General features: G+C 48.8%; 1 protein-coding gene across 1 annotated transcript in view; it reads left to right on the top strand.

Annotated features, from left to right (window-relative positions):
* PTPRS (protein tyrosine phosphatase receptor type S) overlaps positions 1-21,452 on the top strand; it is a 362,151-nt gene extending 340,699 nt beyond the window's left edge. Inside the window, 6 exon segments of the mRNA XM_048496069.1 lie at positions 3,374-3,552; positions 6,476-6,602; positions 9,151-9,276; positions 12,636-12,790; positions 16,283-16,418; positions 18,271-21,452. Of these exon segments, the coding sequence (XP_048352026.1) occupies positions 3,374-3,552; positions 6,476-6,602; positions 9,151-9,276; positions 12,636-12,790; positions 16,283-16,418; positions 18,271-18,339 (792 nt within the window). The 3' untranslated portion in view covers positions 18,340-21,452.
* Positions 21,453-21,799: the final 347 nt, after the last annotated feature.

Raw genomic sequence — 21,799 nt, 5'->3', positions numbered from 1 at the left:
GTGGGCACATGCACACAGAGTTCGTCATGGGGGGGATCGCCCCCCCCCCACACACACACATCTAGGCTGGCCTGGGCCGCTGGACTTGTTGTGCGAGCACCTCAGCGAGCAGGGAGGACTTGGCTGGCAGCCTGGTGCCTGTGCTCCAGGTGGCTGCTGCCCGGGGGGAGGGCAGAGGGGGCAGAGATGCTAGAGAGGCGCAGAGCGGCACATGTGGGACTTACAGCAGGCTGCCCCCTGCTCGAGGGGGTTATTCACGTTAAATTGCCATGGTGGCACTTTGCGATAAATAAGTGGGTTTTGGGTTGCAGTTTGGGCACTCGGTCTCAAAAAGGTTCGCCATCACTGGACTAGGATCTGGAAGATCTGAGGTCAAATCTCCTATCTGCCGTGAAGCATGCTTTGTGGTTCCTCTTGTTCATACCTGCCCCGAACCATCACAAGGATAAAATTGGAAAGAGAGAGCTGTTAACACCCCTGAAGGAAGGGTGGAATAAAAAATCTACCAGATAGATTTAAAGTGTTTTTATTCTCCTTTTCTGCAAGGTGGCTAGCAGAATACAAGGACGATAAAAAAAATCAGGTACAGGAGGAAATCAGCAATAAAATGAGCCACATCAAAGTTTCAGTATCTAAAATAAAGTCACAAGGACAATTTAAAGTAACCACTATTAAACTATATGCACCAAAATACGGAGTTTATTCTGAGGTTCTCTTCCTCCTCTCTTGGGAAGCAGTGCTGGGCCATCCTTCCCTCCTCCATAAACAGATATATTGGCACTTTTTCTAATAGGGGACAGAGGAAAGATGGGCTCCAGTTTTTAGTTCTTTTCTCATCTTTTTATTTGCTCAGCAGCAACCTGGTGCCTTAGTGTAAATCCCACGCTGGGCAAAAACCTAATTCCCACTGCACAAAACTGGTCCAGACACCTTTTTGAACCGAGATTTTTGTTGAGACGTCAGGAGGGAAAGGGCCAGGTGAGTTTCTTGGGAGAAGATTCGAAGGCTCTGAAAGTTGATGAGTTGGGGACAGCCTCTTTCTCTCATGGCTGTTAATGTTCAGGGCCCGAGACATCTTCCAGTTCTCTCTCTGTTAATGTTCAGGGCCCGAGACATCTTCCAGTCGTATGGGTGAGATTAGGTTGTGATGCTCTGGTGCATAGGTGTCAAACTCGCGCCCCTCCAGCATCATGCTGGCAGAGGATGATGGGAACTGTAGTTCATAACATCTGGAGGGCTGCGAGTTTGACACCTGTGCTCTAGTGCTAAGCCATTTGGGACTTTAAAGGTCACGTTGCAGTTGCACCAAGATTCAAATCCCTCTTCACTGAGTGAATTCAGACCGGTCACAGGCATACAGCCTTCTGTCTCAGTTTAACTTACCCCATAGCGGGGTGGTGAGAAAAAAAAAAAAAGGGATGTATGTTGCCCTTGAGCGCTTCGTAGGATACACACCTGAAGTGTAAATGAAGTTCCAGTCCAGTTTGCAGCCTGCCTTAGATTATACAAATTAATCTCATTTGCATGTTTTGCTTTTCCTTGTTTTGCGAGCTTTGGAACATCACCCTGGATTTGTTTAAAAAAAACCTTTTGTGCCATCCTTCCGAGAGGAGAGATTCAGCCTTGCAAGCATGAGAGTTAGGATCTTGCTCCTTGTTTGAAAGGCCGGTATTCTCGATGTGCCGACTTCTGCACCCAAGACCACCTTGTAGGAGTTTTCTGCACTCCTGTGGCATTACAACATCTGCCCGGCCATCAGCCAAGACACCATCCTAATGCTGAAGACGAATGGCTTGACTTTGGGCTGAAAAAAAAGCATTCAAGGGCTTTTCCCCACTTGCCACGACCCCCCGTATGCCACGCGCTGCTCTCAGCGCGCGTCATTTCTGGTGCACACCCGGGCTTCCCCACGACCCCGCGCACTGCGCAGGGTCATCAAAAGGTGCTGTTTGGAAGAGTGCTAGGAATGACGCACGCTGAGGAGGCGTGACAGCAGCAGCGTCGGGGCGGCTGCTTTGTCGCCGCCCCTGTAGTGGGGAGTGCTGGTGGACCCCGCGCTACTTGCCTACAGTAGCGCGGGGCAGAAGGTAAGTGGGGAAAGGCCCCAAGTGTCCTAAATAAACCTTTTATAGACCACTTTTGATTTCCAGGGTGTTCCACGTGGTGGTTCAGCTGCCTGGATTCCCAAGTTGCCACACTGGACCCCACTTTGGCACCTGCCTGCCAAATTCTGTGTCAGACTTAGATCTCTGTTTTATCATTGTTCTCCAGCTGTTCTTTGCATTTCTTCTAAAAGCTTTCAACCAAGCCAATGACTTGATTGAACCTGCAAAGCTTCTTTATATTGAGCTAGACCATCATTCTTTCTAGAGCCAGGGTGGTATAGTGGTTAGGAGTTTTGGACTAGGAACAAAGAGGCCTGATTTCAAATCCAAGCTCTGCCAGAAAGCCCGCTGGCCAGTCAACTCTCTTTTCCCAACCCACTTCACAAGATCGTCCCGCAAATACAGTGGAAGAGCTGCCATAATTTCCTTGAGGAAGGATGGGATAAAACTGCACGGGGTAGTTTATTAAGCAAGGGGCTTCCAAGCCCTGTTCTCTCAGGTCCCAGGAGGCTAGAAAACCCCACAGTGGTCTCAAGTCTCAGCAACACCACGTTTCCCTTATTCCCAGAGACTACCAGAACCAAACTAGGTAGTAACCCCTGCGGCCAGCAAACCAAAGACTACCTCCTCCTGGAAATATTTTTCCCCGCTGGGCCTTGCCACATTGACAAGATGGAGTCCCTTGCTGAAGGTTTAGTCCTTCGTGGCTTGTACCCATCCAGGTCAAAAACTGTAAGGTCAGAGAGGTTCCTCCCTCTTGTGCAGAGAATTTATAACTCCCTCCCACCCCTTCTAATATTCCTGCTTCAAGAGGAAGAAATTGCTATCTAGCCACTTGGCTGTCCAGATCTCTGTCCCTTGGCTGTGACATGCTTGTAAGGAGTGAAACGGTAAACCTATTGTCCGACTTTGGCCAGAGCCATTAGCATCTGTAAACGATAAAAGTATTCTGTTCTTGGAGCTTGATGGCTCATTTCCCATATCCCTCTTTTGGGGCAGTTATCCGCAGTTTCAACGCAGAGCTAGTTTCCTCTGACAGGCAGGAGATCTGAGGCAGAAACAGTACTTCCTGACTCCGGCTACCTATCTGAGATCTGTTAGGTAAAGAGGCCAGGAACGGAACTTGGGGTAAAAAGCACAGGCTCTGCCAATGAGCCACAAACCCCTCTGAGGACAGGAGAAACAATTTGGGAATTGATTCCCTCTTGGGGTAATGCTCTTTCTCTAAATCTCTCACACCTTCGGTTTCTCTCCTTTCCTCCTGCCAGAGACTTGCCAACTCCAAAGCCCACACTTCAAGGTTCATCAGCGCCAACCTCCCATGCAACAAGTTCAAGAACCGCCTTGTTAATATTATGCCATACGAGACCACGCGGGTCTGCCTCCAGCCTATCCGGGGAGTTGAAGGCTCTGACTACATCAATGCCAGCTTTATCGATGGATACAGGTATGAACGAAGGCCTTTCTGTTTACCACTGAAGAACCTCGCTGGGTTCCCCCTCTTCCTGTGTCCTACAGAAACACCCCCAGCCTGCTGTTTCTGGAAACTCACGAGCAGGGTACAGAAGGGATAACCCATCCCTTTTCTTTGTCCCATAGCACCTGGTAGACTGGTAGATTTAGTGGTAGACTGCTTCTGAACATGGTGATTCCATTTGACTTCCATGGCTCATAAATGTTGATAAACTCATACACCATAAATTTGTCTGAGCCTTCTAAAAGACCTATTCCAATGACCATCCTAACATCTTGTCGCAGTGTGTTCCATCAGCACTGGAAGTGCCTACTTTTCTCTGCCCTCAGTCTATACTCAGTTAATTTTGCTGAGTTAGCATTGATGGAAAGTGAAAAATTCCATCTTATCAGTTTGCTACTTGAGCTCTTTTGCTCGATGTACCAGTCTTCTGCAATCTTCGTTATGCAAAAGGGCATTGTGGTGTAGTGGTTAAGAGCAGGTGGACTCTAATCTGGAGAACCGGATTTGATTCCCCACTCCTCCATATGAGCGGCAGACTCTAATCTAGTGAACCAGGTGTGTTTCCCTGCTTTTCCACATGAAGGCTGCTGGGTGATCTTGGGCGGGTCACAGTTCTCCCAGAACTCTCTCAGCCCCACCTACCTCACAAGGTGTCTGTGGTGGGGAGAGGAAAAGAAGGCATTTGTAAGCCACCTTGAAACTCTTGACAGCTGAGAAAATCCAAACTCTGTTTCTTCTACTTGTCCTATCGCTGAGTTCACCTTAGCCACTTGAAACTGATTTCTTCCCTGAGAGTAGGGAACTATGGGAAGTGCAGTTCTTTGAAGAGCCCTACCCAGTGGTGGGATCCAAAAATTTTAGTAACAGGTTCCCATGGTGGTGGGATTCAAACTGTGGCGTAGCGCCAGTGGGGCTGGGCGGGGCATTCCGGGGCGGGGCGGGGCATTCTGGGGGCGGGGCATTCCGGGGTGGGGCATTCCTGGGCAGGGCTGTGGCAAGGACGCAGCTGCTGCGCCGGTCCTTGGGCGGGAAACGAATGCGCGCAGGCTGCCACGCACGCCAGTGCACCTCCTGCTAGACTGCTTCAAGTTCTGCGTGCTACTGCTGAGAGGAGGGGCGTAACTAAGGCAAAAATCACATGGCAAAATCACCAATTAGTAACCCCCTCTCGGCACACACAAATAATTAGTAACCTACTCTTGGGAACCTGTGAGAACCTGCTGGATCCCACCTCTGGCCCTACCTCTTCATGGACTTCCATCTCCCATAGTTCTTTTGGGACTTTTGTGCTCTGTTTCATGTTATTTTTGGTTGGTCTTAAAAATGTGGCTTTTTGTGCTGGGATTTGGGAGAGCTGTGGGTGTCCAATATTGATAGAGAGTTTGAAGAATTCACGATTATTAAAGGAGTGTAGGAATTTAGTCATTTTGGGGCAGCGGGGGTGGGGGCTGAGAATTCTCTGTGAGATCCACTTTCGCTTCATGGAACTCATGAAGGAGAAACCGTGTTTTTATGTCATTCACGGGTACCATTTGGGCTGCGTAAGTAAAGATCTGAAGTCCTTACACTTGCCAATGATCTGGCAGTCTTGTCTCTGCTTCCAGCTTTGTTTTAAAAGTGGAAGTCACTAGCTCTTGTATACAGGAAGTTGTTATTGGCATCCCTTCTAAAAGCAGCTAGATTTGAGTCTACCAAAATATTAGGGACTTATAAGACCACTGGGATATAAGCTTTCAAATCATTAAAAATCACAGCACTCAGAAACCAGTGGGAGAACATTTTCATCTGCCAGGGCATTCCATTGGAGACCTTGGACTGGCAGTCCTCAAATAGAAAAGCTTCAAAGGGAGAGAACAACCTGACATTGCTGAACCTGAGTTCATTCACAAATTCAGGACCAAACACAGACATGCTACCCTGAGACATGGACAATATATACCCCACTAAACATTCCCTTCTCGCTGGACACAGTGTGTAACACACTCCTCTCTGTGATATACCTCTGAAGAAGCCAGCCATAGATGCAGGCAAAATGTTAGGAACAAGATCTACCAGACCTTGGCCACACAGCCCGGAAAGCCCACAACAACCAGTTGAGTCTGGCCGTGAAAGCCTTCGACAGTACACAGACATGCTAATTTTCTTCCCCTGAGTATTTCCCTTGTGCTCTTATCAAGCTGATGACAGCGTGCACTATTCCTTTGCGCCCCGGAACCCTTCTTTGCAGTGCCCCTCCCACCTTCTGACTGGGATCTAAGGAGTCTGGGAGATCCATTCCCGCCCGTATCTGATAAAGGGAGCTTTGATTTTCAAAAGCTCGTACCTTGAAAATCCTGTTTGGCTTCTGGACTCGAATCTAGCTGTTGCTCTGCAGGCCCGACACATCTACTGTCTGAAACTGCCTTCTAAAAGCAGCCTCTCATTGGCATGATGAAAGAGAACAGTGACTTCTCTGAGCTGAAATCCTTTGATGGGTCAAATCCCACGATCGTGCCTTGCTCCAGGACACTGTGGGCATAAACAGTACCTTCAGGAGGGCTCCATAACCTGGAAATGGCAGTCCACGGAAACAGAGGCCTGTCTGCCACAAATGGCAACCTTTGTGAAATAGGATAGCAGTGACTGTGTTGTTGCAGGGATTGTCATGTTGGGGGTGGGACAGGAGACTCTCGGCCAACTCTCAACGTTGCTTTGCTGTCCTCTGGCCACCCCTCCCTGCTTGACCAAGACCCTTGCAGTTGGCTTCTCTGTGTTATTGTCATGGCTTCCCTTGTTTGCATGTCCCCTCCTCCAGGTCTGGTGGGAGTCTTCTTTTTTGCAATAACACCCTGCCTGCCTGCCTCCCCCTCCCCCTTCCCCAGATTGTTAACTATTCGTGTTCTGGCCCTCCTAGGCAACAAAAAGCATACATCGCCACCCAAGGGCCATTGGCAGAAACCACAGAGGACTTCTGGCGCATGCTCTGGGAGAACAATTCTACCATTGTGGTGATGTTGACCAAACTTCGAGAGATGGGTCGGGTAAGTGAGGGGGAGGGCAAAAGAAGAGGTCCCAACTGATGGCCTTTGTTGACTCTGCCCTGCGTGAAAATCTGTAGCTTTTGGCGTTCTATCTGTGCCTGCAGATACTCTTCAGTAGGTCTCAAGTTTGGGTGGGGGGAAACTTTGTAGAAGCAGGCATGTGCATCAGTGGGCGAGGGGGATATTACAGTTGTAGAAGGCTCTGCCATTTTTTAATGCTTTATTTAGAAAAGTTTATTAATATTATTATTGGCATTGGCATTGGCATTATTATTATTATATTGATACAAAAACAGTTATACACAGCAAACAAGATCAATATGCTGGATTTTGTATTAAATCACATGTCGGACACTTCCCAAGCATCTAGGACTGTGTGACGTATCGATGAATAATGCAGGCAGAGCCGAGTAGGGTAGCCTTTTGCAGCTGACATATGGTGATTTTGTCAGCGCCGATTGTTTTTAAGTGCCGTCCAAGGTCTTTAGGCACTGCACCCAGTGTGCCGATCACCACTGGGACCACCTTTACTGGTTTGTGCCAGAGTCTTTGTAGTTCAATCCTTAAATCCTTGTATCGTGTCAGTTTTTCCAGTTGCTTCTCATCAATTCTGCTGTCACCAGGAATTGCAACATCGACTATCCACACTTTCTTTTTTCCACAATCATCATCTTCATCATCATCATCATCATCATCATCTTATTATTATTATTATTATTGTTGTTGTTGTTGTTGTTGTTGTTGTTGTTATTAATTCAAGACAGTAGTGTATGAAAATCTTTAAAGTATTCAAGGTCTTTACAATACACTTTTAATAGCAGGAAATCAAAAGGAAAAAGAAGTAGAGGAAAGAAGAAAATAAAAAGAAATGAGAAGTGAGAAAACTGAGAAAGTTGAGTCTTAGGGTGATACATGGCACATAAGCAATATACCCAGTGAGAAAGTACATAATAGAGCTCTCCCCTTTTCAGTTGTGGCTCCAGGCCTGAGAAATGGGTTTCCTGAAGAGGGGGGGGGGCTCCTTGGAGATCTTCAAGAGCCCCCCACCCCCCAAAGGCCTGTCTGGTTGCCAGGGCTTTAGAGGGGGTTTGAATAGCCTTGTCATCTTTTCAATGGTGGGTGGGATGTGGGGCAGCTATTTTATTTTATATTTTTGGCTGAGAACATTTTAACTATTATTGTAAGCCACCTTGAATCACAAGGAAAGGTGAGATATGAGTGTTTTAATTCGTTCGTAAATAAAGCTTCCCAAATGTGCAGATTTAGTTTCAGGGGTAGTTCTGCGGTAGAACAGTTAAAGTCAAGTCCAGTGGCACTTTAAGAGTCATGAGTCTTAGGCCCCTTCCACACATGCAGAATAATGTACTTTCAATCCATTTTCATAGTTGTTTGCAAGTGGATTTTGCTATTCTGCGCAGTAAATTCCAGCTGAAAAGGGCATTGAAAGTGGATTGAAAGTGCATTATTCTGCATGTGCGGAAAGGGCCTTAGAGCTGAGAGCCACCATGGTATAGTAGTTAAGAGCAGTGGACTCTGATCTGGAAAACTAGGCTTAATTCCCCACTCTTCCACATGAACAGCAGACTCTTATCTGGTGAACTGGGATTTGTTTTCCAGCTCTTCCACACGAAGCTTGCTGGTTGACCTTGGGCTAGTCACAGTTCTTTGAGAATTCTCAGCCCCACCTTACTTCAAAGAGTGGGGAGAGTAAGGGAAGGAGTTTGTTGGCTGCTTTGAGACTCCTTACAGAAAAGAAAGGCAGGGCATAAATCCAAACTTCTTAGAGACCAACAAGCTCTTGGGGTATAAGTATTCAAGAATCAAAGCTCCCTCCATCAGGTAGAGGTCTGACGCAGCGTCATTTGTTTTAAAAAACATGCACTCAAATGCCCCGATAAAGGCAGAGCAAGAGAGGTGAGTTTGGGGTTGAAATCACTACTCTGCCATGAAGGTCACTGAGGTCGAATCCCCACTACCGTCTTAGCCAGGTTTCAGAACACAAACAACCTCAAATCTGGTTAGTTTGTGTTCTGAAACCTGGCTAAGACGGTAGTGGGGATTCGACTGGGGAGGTCGTCCCTCAAACCTGGTTAGTTTGTGTTCTGAAACCTGGCTAAGACGGTAGTGGGGATTCGACCTCAGTGACCTTGGACCTATCACACACACACCCAACCTAGCCTACCTCACAACATCGTTGCGAGGGTGAAACCGGGGAAAGGAGAACGCTGTATGCCCTTCTGAGTTCATTAGAGGTGGGGCAGGATGAAAATGTACTAGAAAAATAAACAGAGAGATATCAGAACTGCTGGCTCTTTGGGAGCCACAAGACACTGTTTCTGAAAGGTGCTTATTTTAGTTCCATGGAGTTTCCGGCAGGAGGGCAAATCAGGGATCTATACAGTCATTTCTGAGGACACTGCAAATAATAGGCCATTTGTCACAGCCGTATAACGGGAGGAACGGCTGATGCTGCTTGCTGTTAAGACTGGTTGATATTGCTGCCTACACATGCTGATAAAATCCCTCTGTTCCTCTCATCGGATCACAGGAAAAGTGCCATCAGTACTGGCCAGCAGAGCGGTCTGCAAGATACCAATACTTCGTGGTGGACCCCATGGCCGAGTACAACATGCCTCAGTACATCCTTCGGGAGTTCAAGGTCACTGATGCCAGGGTGAGTGGCAAGGGGGGCGTTCTTCCCATTTTCTGACACTGATGTTTGAGAAAAGCAATATCTTCCTAGTTCCGTGGTGGCAAACCTTTGGCACTCCAGATGATATGGACTACAATTCCCGTCAACCCCTGCCAGCATGACCAATTGGCCATGCTGGCAGGGGCTGATGGGAATTGTAGTCCATATCATCTGGAGTGCCAAAGGTTCGCCACCACTGTCCTAGTTTAACAATGAACAAGGAAAGCAACAGAGTCCCATCTTTGATGCATCTGGCCCCCAGCATGGCATACTCTCTAACCAGACAGCCTGTCCTACCCCTGCTGTCTGGGAAGAACCCCACTGGATCAGAGCCAATTCATATCTAGCTCAGCATCCTGTTTCTAGCGATGGGGAAGTCAACAACCCTTCATTCCTGCATGTCTGGAGAACTGGGCAGTAATCAAAAATAAGTGGGGAGATACAGAGAGCTCGGGAATCATAAATATAAACTGCATCTTTTAAGAGTCATCAAAGGGGGGGCTGTATTTCTTTGGGATTGTTTGATTTTTCAGTTTGTTAAGCGCTATTAACGCTAGGCACCACTCCCATTAGGACTGCTTTATTTAAGCAATTGTATTTAAATAAACAGACGCCACATCTAGGGATGTTTCACACAGTCCTTTATTTTGGCAAGCTTTTCTCGGTTTGTTGATACTTAGTCTTTGAGTGTTTAGGGTTTTTTTATTTTTTTCAATTCTCGGTCATTTGGCTGTGAAACCAAAGTACAGTTTGTCTTTATGATCACTGGAGAACTGGGTATTCAGAACCAGACTGACCCTGAATTTGATGGCTCCGTGCAGCCCTCAGCTACAAGCAGGGTTAAGGAGATTTATCCCTGAATTTGTCTCCTCCCCTAAGTGGGAATTTGCAGCACACCACTCTGCCACGCTTTGCAACTGAAACGATTAATACTGCACGGTACCACTTCAGCTGTGAGTCTTGTCCTTCCCATAATGCTTCAGTGCCATCCTTTTTTCAGTGTTTTAAAACTCTGCATGAATGTTCAATTTTGAAATTGTTGTTGTCGTTTTTAATCTGGACACAAAACCTCTCTGGGCTTCGGGTGTTGGTGGCTTCTGGGAAGGCGTTCTGGACGCCCGCCAATCAGTCCTGTGCACAACCAATCTGCCTACTGGCAGAACAGGGTGGTGCCAGGGGGCCTTTTTTGGAGTCTGGTGAGAACCCCCACATACTTGGACAGAGAGCAGGCACGCTTTCCTCTCCTCAGTTTTATTCCAGGCACTCCCCCCTTCCTCTAAAAAAGGAATCATTTATCTTCAAGCGCTCCCCACCCCATGGAATGTTCTGTTGACCCGAATCGCAGCAATCTCCCCCCTTTACCCCCAGAGGAGGTTTCACAGAAGAAATGTCTTTCCACCAGCAATGCAGCTCTTTCAGCCCCCTTCCCACCCCCCCAGCTATCCCTTTTCTTCTTCCCACTGGCTGATTGCAATCTTTCTACTCCCTGGCGGCGTCACCAGGCAGAGCGGCTGTCTCTCAAGTGCCTGTGCACCGGTGACGAAACTTGAAGCCACCGCTGCGTTTCTCCACTGGCAGCCGCTTGCCTCCTGCTGCGTAATTTCTTTGAACTCGTTTCAAAAGATTATTATAGTCTCTGGAGCCAAAATACAATATATATTTTAGATGTGCATGTACGTGTGACGGGAAGCGCACCACCTCGCTTCCGCGTCCCCCTGCAAAGTGACCCCTCGTGAGCAGCTGCCCTTCGGGAGTGCTTTTGTAGCCCCGTGCGGCTTTTCCGTTCGGACCAATGCAAAAGAGGCCAATCAAGGGAAGGGTCTCGGGCTCATGCCGGTGCTGCGGGAAGTAACCGGTGTCGATGCGGCTTTGGGAGGGATTCAGACCGGCTTCCAGCCAGCAGGAAATTCATTACCACAAGATAGCGAGATGGCCACAGGCTTTGAACGGGGATTAGATTCACGGAGGGGAAGTCTGTACCCCGACCATTAGAGAAGATTGCTAGCAGTGGCCTCTGCGTGGTTGCTTTCTCGGAGGACATGTTCTCCTTTTGTCGTGATTCTTCTATCTAAGGGTAATCTTCCCTCCTGCGTGGATTCTCTGGTTAGTTTAAATTTATATAGAATCTTCCTGTATTCAAGATTTAATTGCCCTTTTCCGGTATTTTTTTTCTGGGTCGTCTGCTAAGCATCCCTTTTTCAGGCCACCTATGTTCCTGCCCTCTCCAGTTGGCGGACTCCTTGGTACATACCCTTTTGCAATGCCCTTATGTGTTCCAACATAGGTTAAAATGGATTATGCCAGGTTTTAATAGTCCATATTTTCTCCAGCAACTTTAGAGCAAAAGGTTCATTCCTCTTAGAGGACTTAGACCAGTGGTGGCGAACCTTTGGCACTCCAGATGTTATGGACGACAATTCCCATCAGCCCCTGCCAGCATGGCCAATTGGCCATAACATCTGGAGTGCCAAAGGTTCGCCACCACAGACTTAGACCCTCGACGTACGTATTTTGTTGCTAGTTTTTAGGGACTGCCGAGAAGAGTCAAGGGGAAGTGTATTTAGAAATGAGTCTTAATGCTAGTGTTACGGTTTTATCGTTCAAGACCTCGGTCTAAGAATAGGGGGCCCGGAAAAGAAAAGCTGGCCTGCCTTTGAAGGAACAGTGCTCTGCACTTGCTCAGAGGGACTGTCTTAGTTCGACCTTCACAGACGGGACCACCTTGACTGCAGAAGGAAATGCAACCTTGTTGGGGAGAGTGGGGGGGGGGGGCGGTGAATACCCAACCAGATCTGTATAATCTTGTTTTCCTAAGAGCCTGCGTGGTGGAGTGGTTAAGAGCAGGTGCACTCTAATCTGGAGAACCAGGTTTGATTCCCCGCTCTGCCACTCGAGCTGTGGAGGCTTATCTGGGGAACTAGATTAGCTTGTGCACCCAAACACATGCCAGCTGGGCAGTGGCGTAGCGCCAACAGGGTGTGAGGGCCGCAATGCCTGGGCACGTCCCTATGCGGGGGCATGGCAGGGGCGTGGGGCACACGCGTGCCCCAGGTGCAGTTTTCCCTTGCTCCGCCCCTGCATCTTGGTGACCTTGGGTTAGTCACAGTTCTTTGGAGCTCTCTGAGCCCCACCTACCTCACAGGGTGTTTGTTGCGAGGGGGGGAGGGAAAGGAGTTTGTAAGCCACTTTGAGTCTCCTTCAGGAGTAAAAGCGGGGGATGCAAATACAACTCTTCTTCCCTTCTCCTTCTTTTCCAAGAATCGGTCCATAAGCCTCATTTTGTGTTTTGTTGCATTTGTGTCTCCTCCACATAACTTCACTTCTTTTCCGCTGCCTTGCAGGACGGGCAGTCACGGACCGTCCGCCAGTTCCAGTTCACCGACTGGCCGGAGCAAGGCGTGCCAAAATCCGGGGAAGGCTTTATCGACTTCATTGGGCAGGTACACAAAACCAAGGAGCAGTTTGGACAAGACGGCCCAATTTCTGTCCACTGCAGGTAAGTTGGGGAAAGAGCGAGATAAAAAGGGGGAGGGGAGTTAAGCGGGTGCACGAAGCCTGCTCTCCTTGGGCTGCAGGGGCCTCTCCCGCTCCTTCGCACCTTGGAATTAAGCAGAGCCACGCGGATGGATGCTCAGCCAGATTCCCTGCTAAGCCCAAGGCTCTGTCAGATGGGAAGCCCGTCGCTGCCTCCTGATTGGCTGGCCTTGGAAGTGTTTCCTCGCTTCCCAAATCCCTGGCAGGATTCTTTCATTAGCGCAAGACTTAAGCCGAGAGCGTTGGCTTCCAGAGCATGGAGGGTTTTTTGTTCTTGGTGTTATTCCTTAAAGCTAGCTTCTAATTGCAGTAAATTTTCTCATGCGAGCCAGAGTACAGTGACCCTGTGAGAGCTTCCCGTCTGCCTCGATCATTAACCCCTGACTGTTTTGGTGCATCTTTCCCAGAACTGAAAATTGCACACTTGGGCTCTTCAGTTTGCTAGTTTGTTCCTCCGCACACACACACACACACACACACATTGTATTTCAAGATAATTTTTAGCTCATCTCCAGATCTTTCAAAAGCCTTTTTCCCACTTCTATGGTTTTTTCACTTCTATATAAGTAGAAGAAGAAGAGTTTGGATTTGTATCCCACCTTTCTCTTCTGTAAGGAGAGTCAAGGAGGTTTAAAAGCTCCTTTCCCTTCCTCTCCCCACAACAGACACCTTGTGAGGTCGGTGGGGCTGAGAGAGTTCCAAAGAACTGTGACTAGCCCAAGGTCACCCAGCAGGAATGTAGGAGTGCAGAGACACATCTGGTTCACCAGATAAGCCTCCACCACTCAAGTAGAGTAGTGGGGAATCAAACCCAGTTCTCCAGATTAGAATCCACCTGCTCTTAATCACTACACTACACTGGCTCTCAAGGGTGCTAATAGAGGGCCCAAGTACAGTACAGAGGGACCAATTGTGGGGCATCTGCTTTGCTTCTAGAAGGTCCCTGGGTTCAGTCCCTCATATCTCCAGTTAGTGGTTCTCAACCTGTGGGTCGTGACTGGGTCACAGGGGTCGCCTAAGACTCTCTGCATCAGTGTTCTCCATCTGTAAAATGGATAAATGTTAGGGTTGGGAGACAGATTGTACTGTGCTGTGCTTCTGACTGTGCCAGCCACAGATGGGAGCAAAACATGAGGAGCAAAAACCATCAGCCCAGAAAACCCACTACAGCCGGTTAACAATTTTTCCCAATGAGCTTTTTCATGAGGGCAGCTTTGTCTTGCGACTGGCGACCTAATCAGTTCTCTTTTTCTCAAGGGAAATAAAATGCTGCAGCTGGCCACCTGTTTTGCAGGCAGACAATCCCAGAAATGTTTGGGGGGAGGGGGGGAATCTGTGATTAAAGGATCTTTGGTAGCAGTGGTCAGGAAAGGCTGTCCACTGCCCATTAGAGTAGGCCATCCAAAGCTAAAGAGACCAGAAGTGTAGCTTGGTAGAAGGCAGCTTGTCTGGCTCTTACCTACGGCTTCTGTGCACATGTACAAATTTGTACGGCTGCAGTTCTCTTCCTGTGAATGGCATCAACTACTTTTTTTGTTGTTTTGCTGCAAAATAAGCATTAAGGCTCTCCTCCACTGTTGAGCAAAGGTTGGGGGCTCACTGCTCTATCCTGTGCAGGTCAAACCTCCCTTTTCAAAAAGCCATCTTGCAGAGTTTTCTGCCGAATCAAGGCTCACGGAGGCGTGAAGTCGTCTCGTCTCTCTTCCCGACAGTAAACTCCCTTTCAAGACTCCAAAATCCTCCGCATCTTTTTGCTGCGCCTGAGTGTGCCAGGGCAGGGATTGTGGGGGGGATGTGTGTGCTAATCTGCGATTAAAGCTTTAGTTGATTAATCGCGCCACTGGAGGGATTGAAGTTCCCGTCCAGAGCGGGCTTGCTTTGCTCGTTTTCGAACGGGCGCAGCAGTGCCAAGGTGCCGTGCAGAAATACATTGTCTGCCAGAGCATCCCGGCTTCCCGCGAGCGTGGCAAGCGAGGAAGCTTGGCCAGGTGGCCAGGAAGGCAGGGAAACAGACGGCTCTTTAATGCCAACGAGGGGCTTGGCCACCTGCTCAAAGGGAATCAGGAAGCACAACAGCTTGTCCACTTCTGTGTCCCCCTTTCTTTAAGGGGCTCAGGGCAGCCTACGCGAGAGATCTCCTCGGGACTGACAAAAGGAAGCAGTTCGTCAGTCAAAGACTGATCAGTTCGGAGAATTCACTGCCACAGGGTGTGTGGATGGCCACTAGGTTACTTGGCATGGAAAGAGACAGATCCCTGGAGAAAAGGAGACAGATCCCTGGAGACAGATCCCTGGAGGAAAAGAGACAGATCCCTGGAGACAGATCCCTGGAGGAAAAGAGACAGATCCCTGGAAACAGATCCCTGGAGGAAAAGGGACAGATCCCTGGAGACAGATCCCTGGAGGAAAAGAGACAGATCCCTGGAGGCAGATCCCTGGAGGAAAAGTGCATCAACTGCTAAAGTCACAGTGGGTGCATGAAACCTCCATGTTCAGCAGCAGTATACCTCTGAGTTTCACAGCTGCAGGGATAGTTGTGGATCTTTCTGAGACGTCCAGTTGGCAGCTTTATGAAGCAGAGCGGGTGGCCCACTGGTCTGAGCCAGCACAGTTGCTTTTACGTTTCTTCTCCCCACCTCCATTTTATTCTCCCAGCAACCCTGCGAGGTCGGTTAAGCCGAGAGACCACAGTCGGCCCCACCTGGTGCGCTTTCCGGTGGCTGAGCGAGGATTCGATCCGATTCCCTCGCCAGCACAATGGCATACGGAAGTGGGAGCACATGAAACTGACTTATAGCGAATCACATCACCTGCTGCCCGACCTTTCAACTGGAGGTGGTAGGGATTGAGCCTGCGACTTTGCCCACGCCAAGCAGATGCTCTCCCACTGAGCCACAGCCCCAAACCAACGACAGCTCTTGTTTTTTAAAAATCCCCATTGTGGTAAAGTCTGCTAGAAGGGGTAGGGGAGGGCTACGGTACTGCAGAGTCTGCCAGAAGAGTTTGTGCAGTGTGATGTCAGCTGGTTGGTTTTGCTGCCTGCAGAGGGGTGGGGGTTGCTGAGCTCCACCAGGTTCCTTTTTTTTCTCCAGCCAGGTAACTTGACATTGTCGCCCACCTAACAGGATGTTTTCTTTGCCTCCACGAGAACAAAAGACACGCACGCATGGCTTGCGGCCAAGAACGCTGTCGTTACAGGCACAAGGATTTGTTTTCTGTACAATATAGGGGAAGCTTAAAATCCGACAAAGGTGGGGGGAGCTCACAAAGGTCCTTTTAATTTTCACTTTTGCAAAATGGTGTGTGTGTGTGTGTGTGTGTGTGTGTGTGTGTGTGTGTGATAAAACTGCAGGCTTTCCAGTTCCTTCCCCAAGGATCCCACCCTTCATTGAGGAGTCCCGTTCTTCCTCCGGCTGCCCTGTGATGCATCTTCTCCCTTCCTTTCTTTCTGCAGCGCGGGCGTAGGAAGGACTGGGGTTTTCATCACGTTGAGCATCGTCCTGGAAAGGATGCGCTACGAGGGAGTGGTGGACATTTTCCAGACGGTGAAGATGCTGCGGACACAAAGGCCCGCCATGGTGCAGACGGAGGTCAGAATGGGGGATCCCATGGGCACATTGGAGTTGAGGGGGGCAGAAGGCTGCTAGTGACTCTCTTGGGTTCTTGATTACATTTTATCAACAGTACTTAGCATGCTTGTAGCCCGGCTTCACGTACACTACCTCGGGAATCCTTTCAACAAATATGCAATTCAAAGTTGTGATCCACACACTGCAGACAGTGGAAGGAGGAGGAGGTTCAGAACTCCACTAGGAGCCGGGGGGCTTTGAGAGAAGCTGCCAGTCTTCTCCCATCCTAGTCCCTGAGTTGGACACTTGGAAAGAGGAGAGCTGAGCCTGTGTATACCCCTCCCCGGTCCTCTCTGATCTACAGGTTCAGTAGGTTTTTATATCCTTTCTAAAACCTACACATTGTATTGGACCAGCAGCAAAGGTGACCCAATGAAGGTGTGCCTACCGTAGACACCACCAGAAGGGAATCATCTTTGCTTCCATGTTTAGCTCAGTAGTCTGGCTCCAGCCTCATTCTTCTTCTGTGGCCAAGAGGAGATTTGAATGGGGACCTCGTGGCTCACAGCTTAGTCCGAACCACTCATGAGAGACACCTGGGGAATTGGGTGATGACACCTGGGGAATGCTCAAGAGCAGCCATTCTCAACCAGGGGTCCCTGGTACCCTGGGGTGCCGTGAGCATGTCCCAGGGGTACCGCGGCAACACTACCGCCCCCCATCCCTCTCATTTTTGTGGTGTCTCCCACACAGGCGCCAGCAAGGACATGGAGCTGGCCCATGGGGCAGGGCCTCCCACAAAGTCAGCAGCCACCACCACCCCTAGTGCAACCATTCACCCTGGGAGGGGAAGGTGGGGGGTGTGTGGCAAGAGGGGCAATGGGAGGGGAAGGTGGAGGGTGGCGGCAGGGGTATCGTGAAATATGAAGAGTGAGGTCAAGGGTACCCTGACCTCAAAAAGGTTGGGAAACACTGCTCAAGAGGCTACACTTTGGAACTTAACCATCTGCTTTCTACAAGGACAGACCTTTGCTGCATCGAATACCAGAACTCCTGTACTGCCGCTGGCAGCCACGCTTCAGGATTTCAGACCAAAAAACAGACAGGGACGGAATATTATTTAGTGTCACTTGCTCTGCAGGGTTAAACTGAGACGATTCGCAAGCGTCACCTCTTGTAATACTGCAATTACTGATGAGACGTTAAAACTAAAAAGTATCTAGTTCCCCCTTCCCCCAGTCATTAACCACACAGCAGGTACAACCCATGGGTGCTCGATGCTTCAGCATGTCTTCACACACTCAATTTGGAAAAAATTTGGTCAATTTGGAAAATTATGTGCAGGCTGAAGAAAATGTGGAGAAGACAGATCATTTTTCTCCTTTTCCCACCAGGCTAGGACATCCCACAAGATGCATAGGTGTTTATTCATGACCGCAGTTGGCTTGTAGCATTCCTTGCTGCCAGACGTGGTACGTTAACCTTAAAAGGGAACGTCCACGTCCAGAAGGAGGTGTTTGCTCTCCATGCCTCCCTTGAAAGCCTTCTGGGGTATGTCAGTGGCCACTTTTGGAAACAGGATGCTGTCCTAGAAATCAGTGGTGGCGAACCTTTGGCACTCCAGTTGGTATGGACTACAATTCCCATCAGCCCCTGCCAGCATGAGTGCCAAAGGTTCTCGCCATGCAGCGGCAATGGAAATGATCCCGCCACCAACTGGAGGTAAAATTCACTCCTCATGGTCCTAGATGGACTGTTGTCTTCCGGTGAGCAGTGCAGCACCGGTCTTGTGTTTACACAGGTAATCTGGTCCCTGTGTTAATAACCTCTTCCTCCCTCTTCTCTCCCACTCTTCCATTTTTTCCTTCTCCAGGACGAATATCAGTTCTGTTATCAAGCAGCACTGGAATACCTGGGCAGTTTTGATCACTATGCAACATAAAACAAACAAACACACACATACACACACACACAAAAAAAGCCATCCATCTTGCGGACTCTTTACCACTTAAAGTCCCGGAAGGCCCCTTCCCAACTGGAGAGGTGAGCTTGACCTTTTTAAAACAAAAAAACCCCCACAAAAACTGAAACCAGAAGAACTTTTCCTTTTTTTTTATTTTTGTTTTCCATTTCGGACGCTCCAGTGGGGGAAAAGAGGAGCAAGCCAGGAGGCAGCAGAGGGGAAAAAATATACTCCCCCCCCCTTCGCTCCGTGGCTTCGGGACCCCCGTGCATCTGATTTGGGTTGTTGTTGTTTTTAAGACCCTGGACCGCAAAGCAGGAGAGGGGGGTGCGGCTCGGGAAGAAGATTCCTTTTTAAGTGGCGAACTCGTTCTTACCTCATTTGGTGTTCGCGGTGCAGAAGCAACGGCAGCGCTTGGACGGCACAGAACTAATCCAAACACTTAACAAAAACTTTTTTTGTAAAAAAAAATTAAAACAAGAAGATACCCTTGAGCCCCGCGCCACACGCACACCACGGAAAACAGCAGCCTGGTTTGGAAGAAGCGCCGAGAGAGGCTGGAGAAAGATCACGGAAGAAAGGATTGGACCAAGGCAATTAAGAGATTGTTGTAGGCTTCAGTTTACATACTAATCTAGTTGAAAAAAACTTTACAGGAAGTCACTCGCGGGTGTGCCAAAGGTCGGGGTGGGGAGACACACAAACAGGAACGCAGTGAATAATTTCATCCAAAACAGAACGCATCATGCCAGAGTCATACAGGTGAAATCTCTGTCCTTCCACCGGACTCAGGGAGTTTTTGCCACAATGCAAAAGCCGATGGGTCTCTCCCCCCCCCCCCCTCCATTTTCATAGCTCATCTTTTCAGCGCTTGGAACATTCCTCATGTATTCTGATTCCTCATTTTCTATTTCAGAAAGCAAAACCACCATGCAATAAGGAGCCTCTCGGGACCCGAACACAGGCTCTCTAAAACGGGGGAGGGGCGTCCTCTCTTCTTCTTTTTTCTACATGACCCTCCACCCCCCCACCCCCCGAACCTCCCTGTGTTTAGATCATTTTGGTTCATTCCCACCTACCTCCCCTTTTCAGACGTGAGGTACGAAACATGTTTTGTTTTTAACGAAAGGAATCCTCCCCTCTGTTGGTTCCATTTGCACATCAAAATTAACTTTTCCCAACAAGGTGTTTTAGTGGGTGTGTCCCTCCCCCAATGCCAAAGAGAAAAATGGCAGATTTTTGAGAGAGCCCCGTGTGGGGTGGGGTGGGGTGGGGGCACTCAACAAGGGGAGGTTATCTACTGCAGGCAGGATTAGACCGAGACAAGAGAAAGGGCCAGAAGAAAAAACCTGGAAGCGGCGTTCTTTAAAGCTATCAATGTAACTTAGCAAGTGACATTAATTTTTTTTTTGCTTTTTTTAAATAGTGTATTTTTTTTCCTTTTTTAAACTATGTAAAAAAATTTACAAAAGATATCAGTCGATGAATTTACAAAAAAAAATTACTTATTTGTTCATATTCTGTTCAAAGACAAGTCTATTTTTTCACTGTAGAAATGTTACGTGTAATGGCTGTGGTACATGAGAGACGTGTCATGCGGAAAAATGCTACTTTACATAACTGCTTTTTTTTTTACCATTTAAAAGAAGTTTAACCTGCTCATGTATGAACAACAACAACAAAAATGTTGCTGCTTTTAATATTCCTTTTTCTCCCTTTCAAGAGCACATATCAAGCCTTTGAAAGGGCGTCAGGTTAGAGGAGTCAGTGTGGGAAGGGTCCCTTCGTTTCTCCTCGGGCTACCACGTTTGTTCTTCAAGGGACCACCGGCAAGAGGGGAGGTTCAATTTAGAAGCCCGCATCTTATTCGAAAGACTGGCATTTGGGACCCAAGCCAGAAAGCGGAGGACCGGAAGTACAGGGCTGTGGTGGCACCCCCTGGGGAAAACTTGTCAGGAAGGTGGGCTAGCCCAGAAGGTTCTCCCATAGCCAAGTACGAGCTCACACAGCTTCCACCCAGCCACTCTGAACGTGGCCAACCTGCCCCGTGGGATCACATCGGTCCCTCCTCCAAGAAACACCCGATTTATTACGGGCTTATGAGGCGCCCATCTGTGGCTGGAATGCTGGGCTCCATGTGGCGGGCCAGGATTTGTGGGGCCTTGGCCAGGAGCTTTCGGATCAAGCAGCACGTTATGTTTTCTGCCCTGTTTGGGCACGTGGGGAAAACGTTTTCTCTTCCAAATGTAGCTTTTTCGAGGAAGGGGAACGGCAAGAGTAGCTCCGAGACTCTTTCCCAGCGGCTAAAAATCACCCCCAAATAGGGGGCAGAGGAAGAAGGCTAGTGGGAGGGCGACAGCAGGAAAGGTTCGTGCTCCCTCCTTTACAGAAGCAGCGGAAACATAACACGCCGTTTGATCTTCCAGTTTGGATGTACAAAACCAAGGTTTGAAACCCCGCTCAGCCTTGAGATTACTGGGTGGCCCCAGGCCAGTCACTTCTTTCAGCCTTCCCTACCTCACAGAGCTGTTGTGAGGATAAAATGTGACCCTCTGTGCCCCCCCCCCCGCCCCCCAAGTTCTTCTGAGGAAAATATGGTGGGGGGCAGAGGGCTGGCTTTATTTGTACCCCATTCCCTCGCCCACAGTGCATTTTCTGGGATACAGGTGACCCCACCTCTGGCAATATAAATGGTACTAAAAGTGCCCCAGAAAGGGGCCATTGATTTATACCACTCCTCACTTTTATTACTTTCCAGAGGGGATTCGTATAACTGGGGGAGAGGGCAGAGTGAACCCCCCCCCCTCCATGATTACTCAAAACACACCAACCGGTTCTTTAGGTACGAAGTAGAGAAAGGTCAGTGCTTGAGAGGTGGTTGAGTAGGCGGGGGGTGGGTGTCGCAAAGCGTCTTCGTTTTCCCTTTTTAATTTTTCTTTTTTTTCTCCCCCCTTTGTATGAAAGCAAGGCCCCTGTTGCTCTCACGCTGTTATTTCCAAACCAACCAGTTAAAAGTGGTTACTCCGACCACAGTGTATGTAGATATATATATTGACTTTGTATTAAAGGAAGATTGTCTGAAAAAAACAAAAGACTCGGCTGAAGAGACTTTGTGTGTTTGTGAGCGCGTGCACCTGAGGGAGATGTGGGCAAGGAGCCGGTGCACGTATGGTTTCAGGATCCAAATCCAGCTGGGATCTGACGTCTCTGCTCCCACATCTAGTCGAGAAAGGTTTCAGCATTGTATTTAAAAAATGCTGGACCCGAGGCGACCTGGCCACACACCATGAAATGTGAAGTCGCTTTCAAGTCAATTGCCACTCCCTGTGGAAGCGTGACTGGGCTCCATCCCCCGCTGAATTTCAGGAGATTGGTACAGGAGCACTGCTCTGGATGCAAATGCTCTTCCTTTCAACAAGGCTGACACGGTGCCAGTAGC

This window comes from Sphaerodactylus townsendi, linkage group LG05 (assembly GCF_021028975.2).
Source record: "Sphaerodactylus townsendi isolate TG3544 linkage group LG05, MPM_Stown_v2.3, whole genome shotgun sequence".
In the NCBI taxonomy this organism is placed as follows: Eukaryota; Metazoa; Chordata; class Lepidosauria; order Squamata; family Sphaerodactylidae; genus Sphaerodactylus; species Sphaerodactylus townsendi.
The sequence above is the reverse complement of the archived record's forward strand: the minus strand, read 5'-3'. Positions and strand labels throughout refer to the sequence as shown.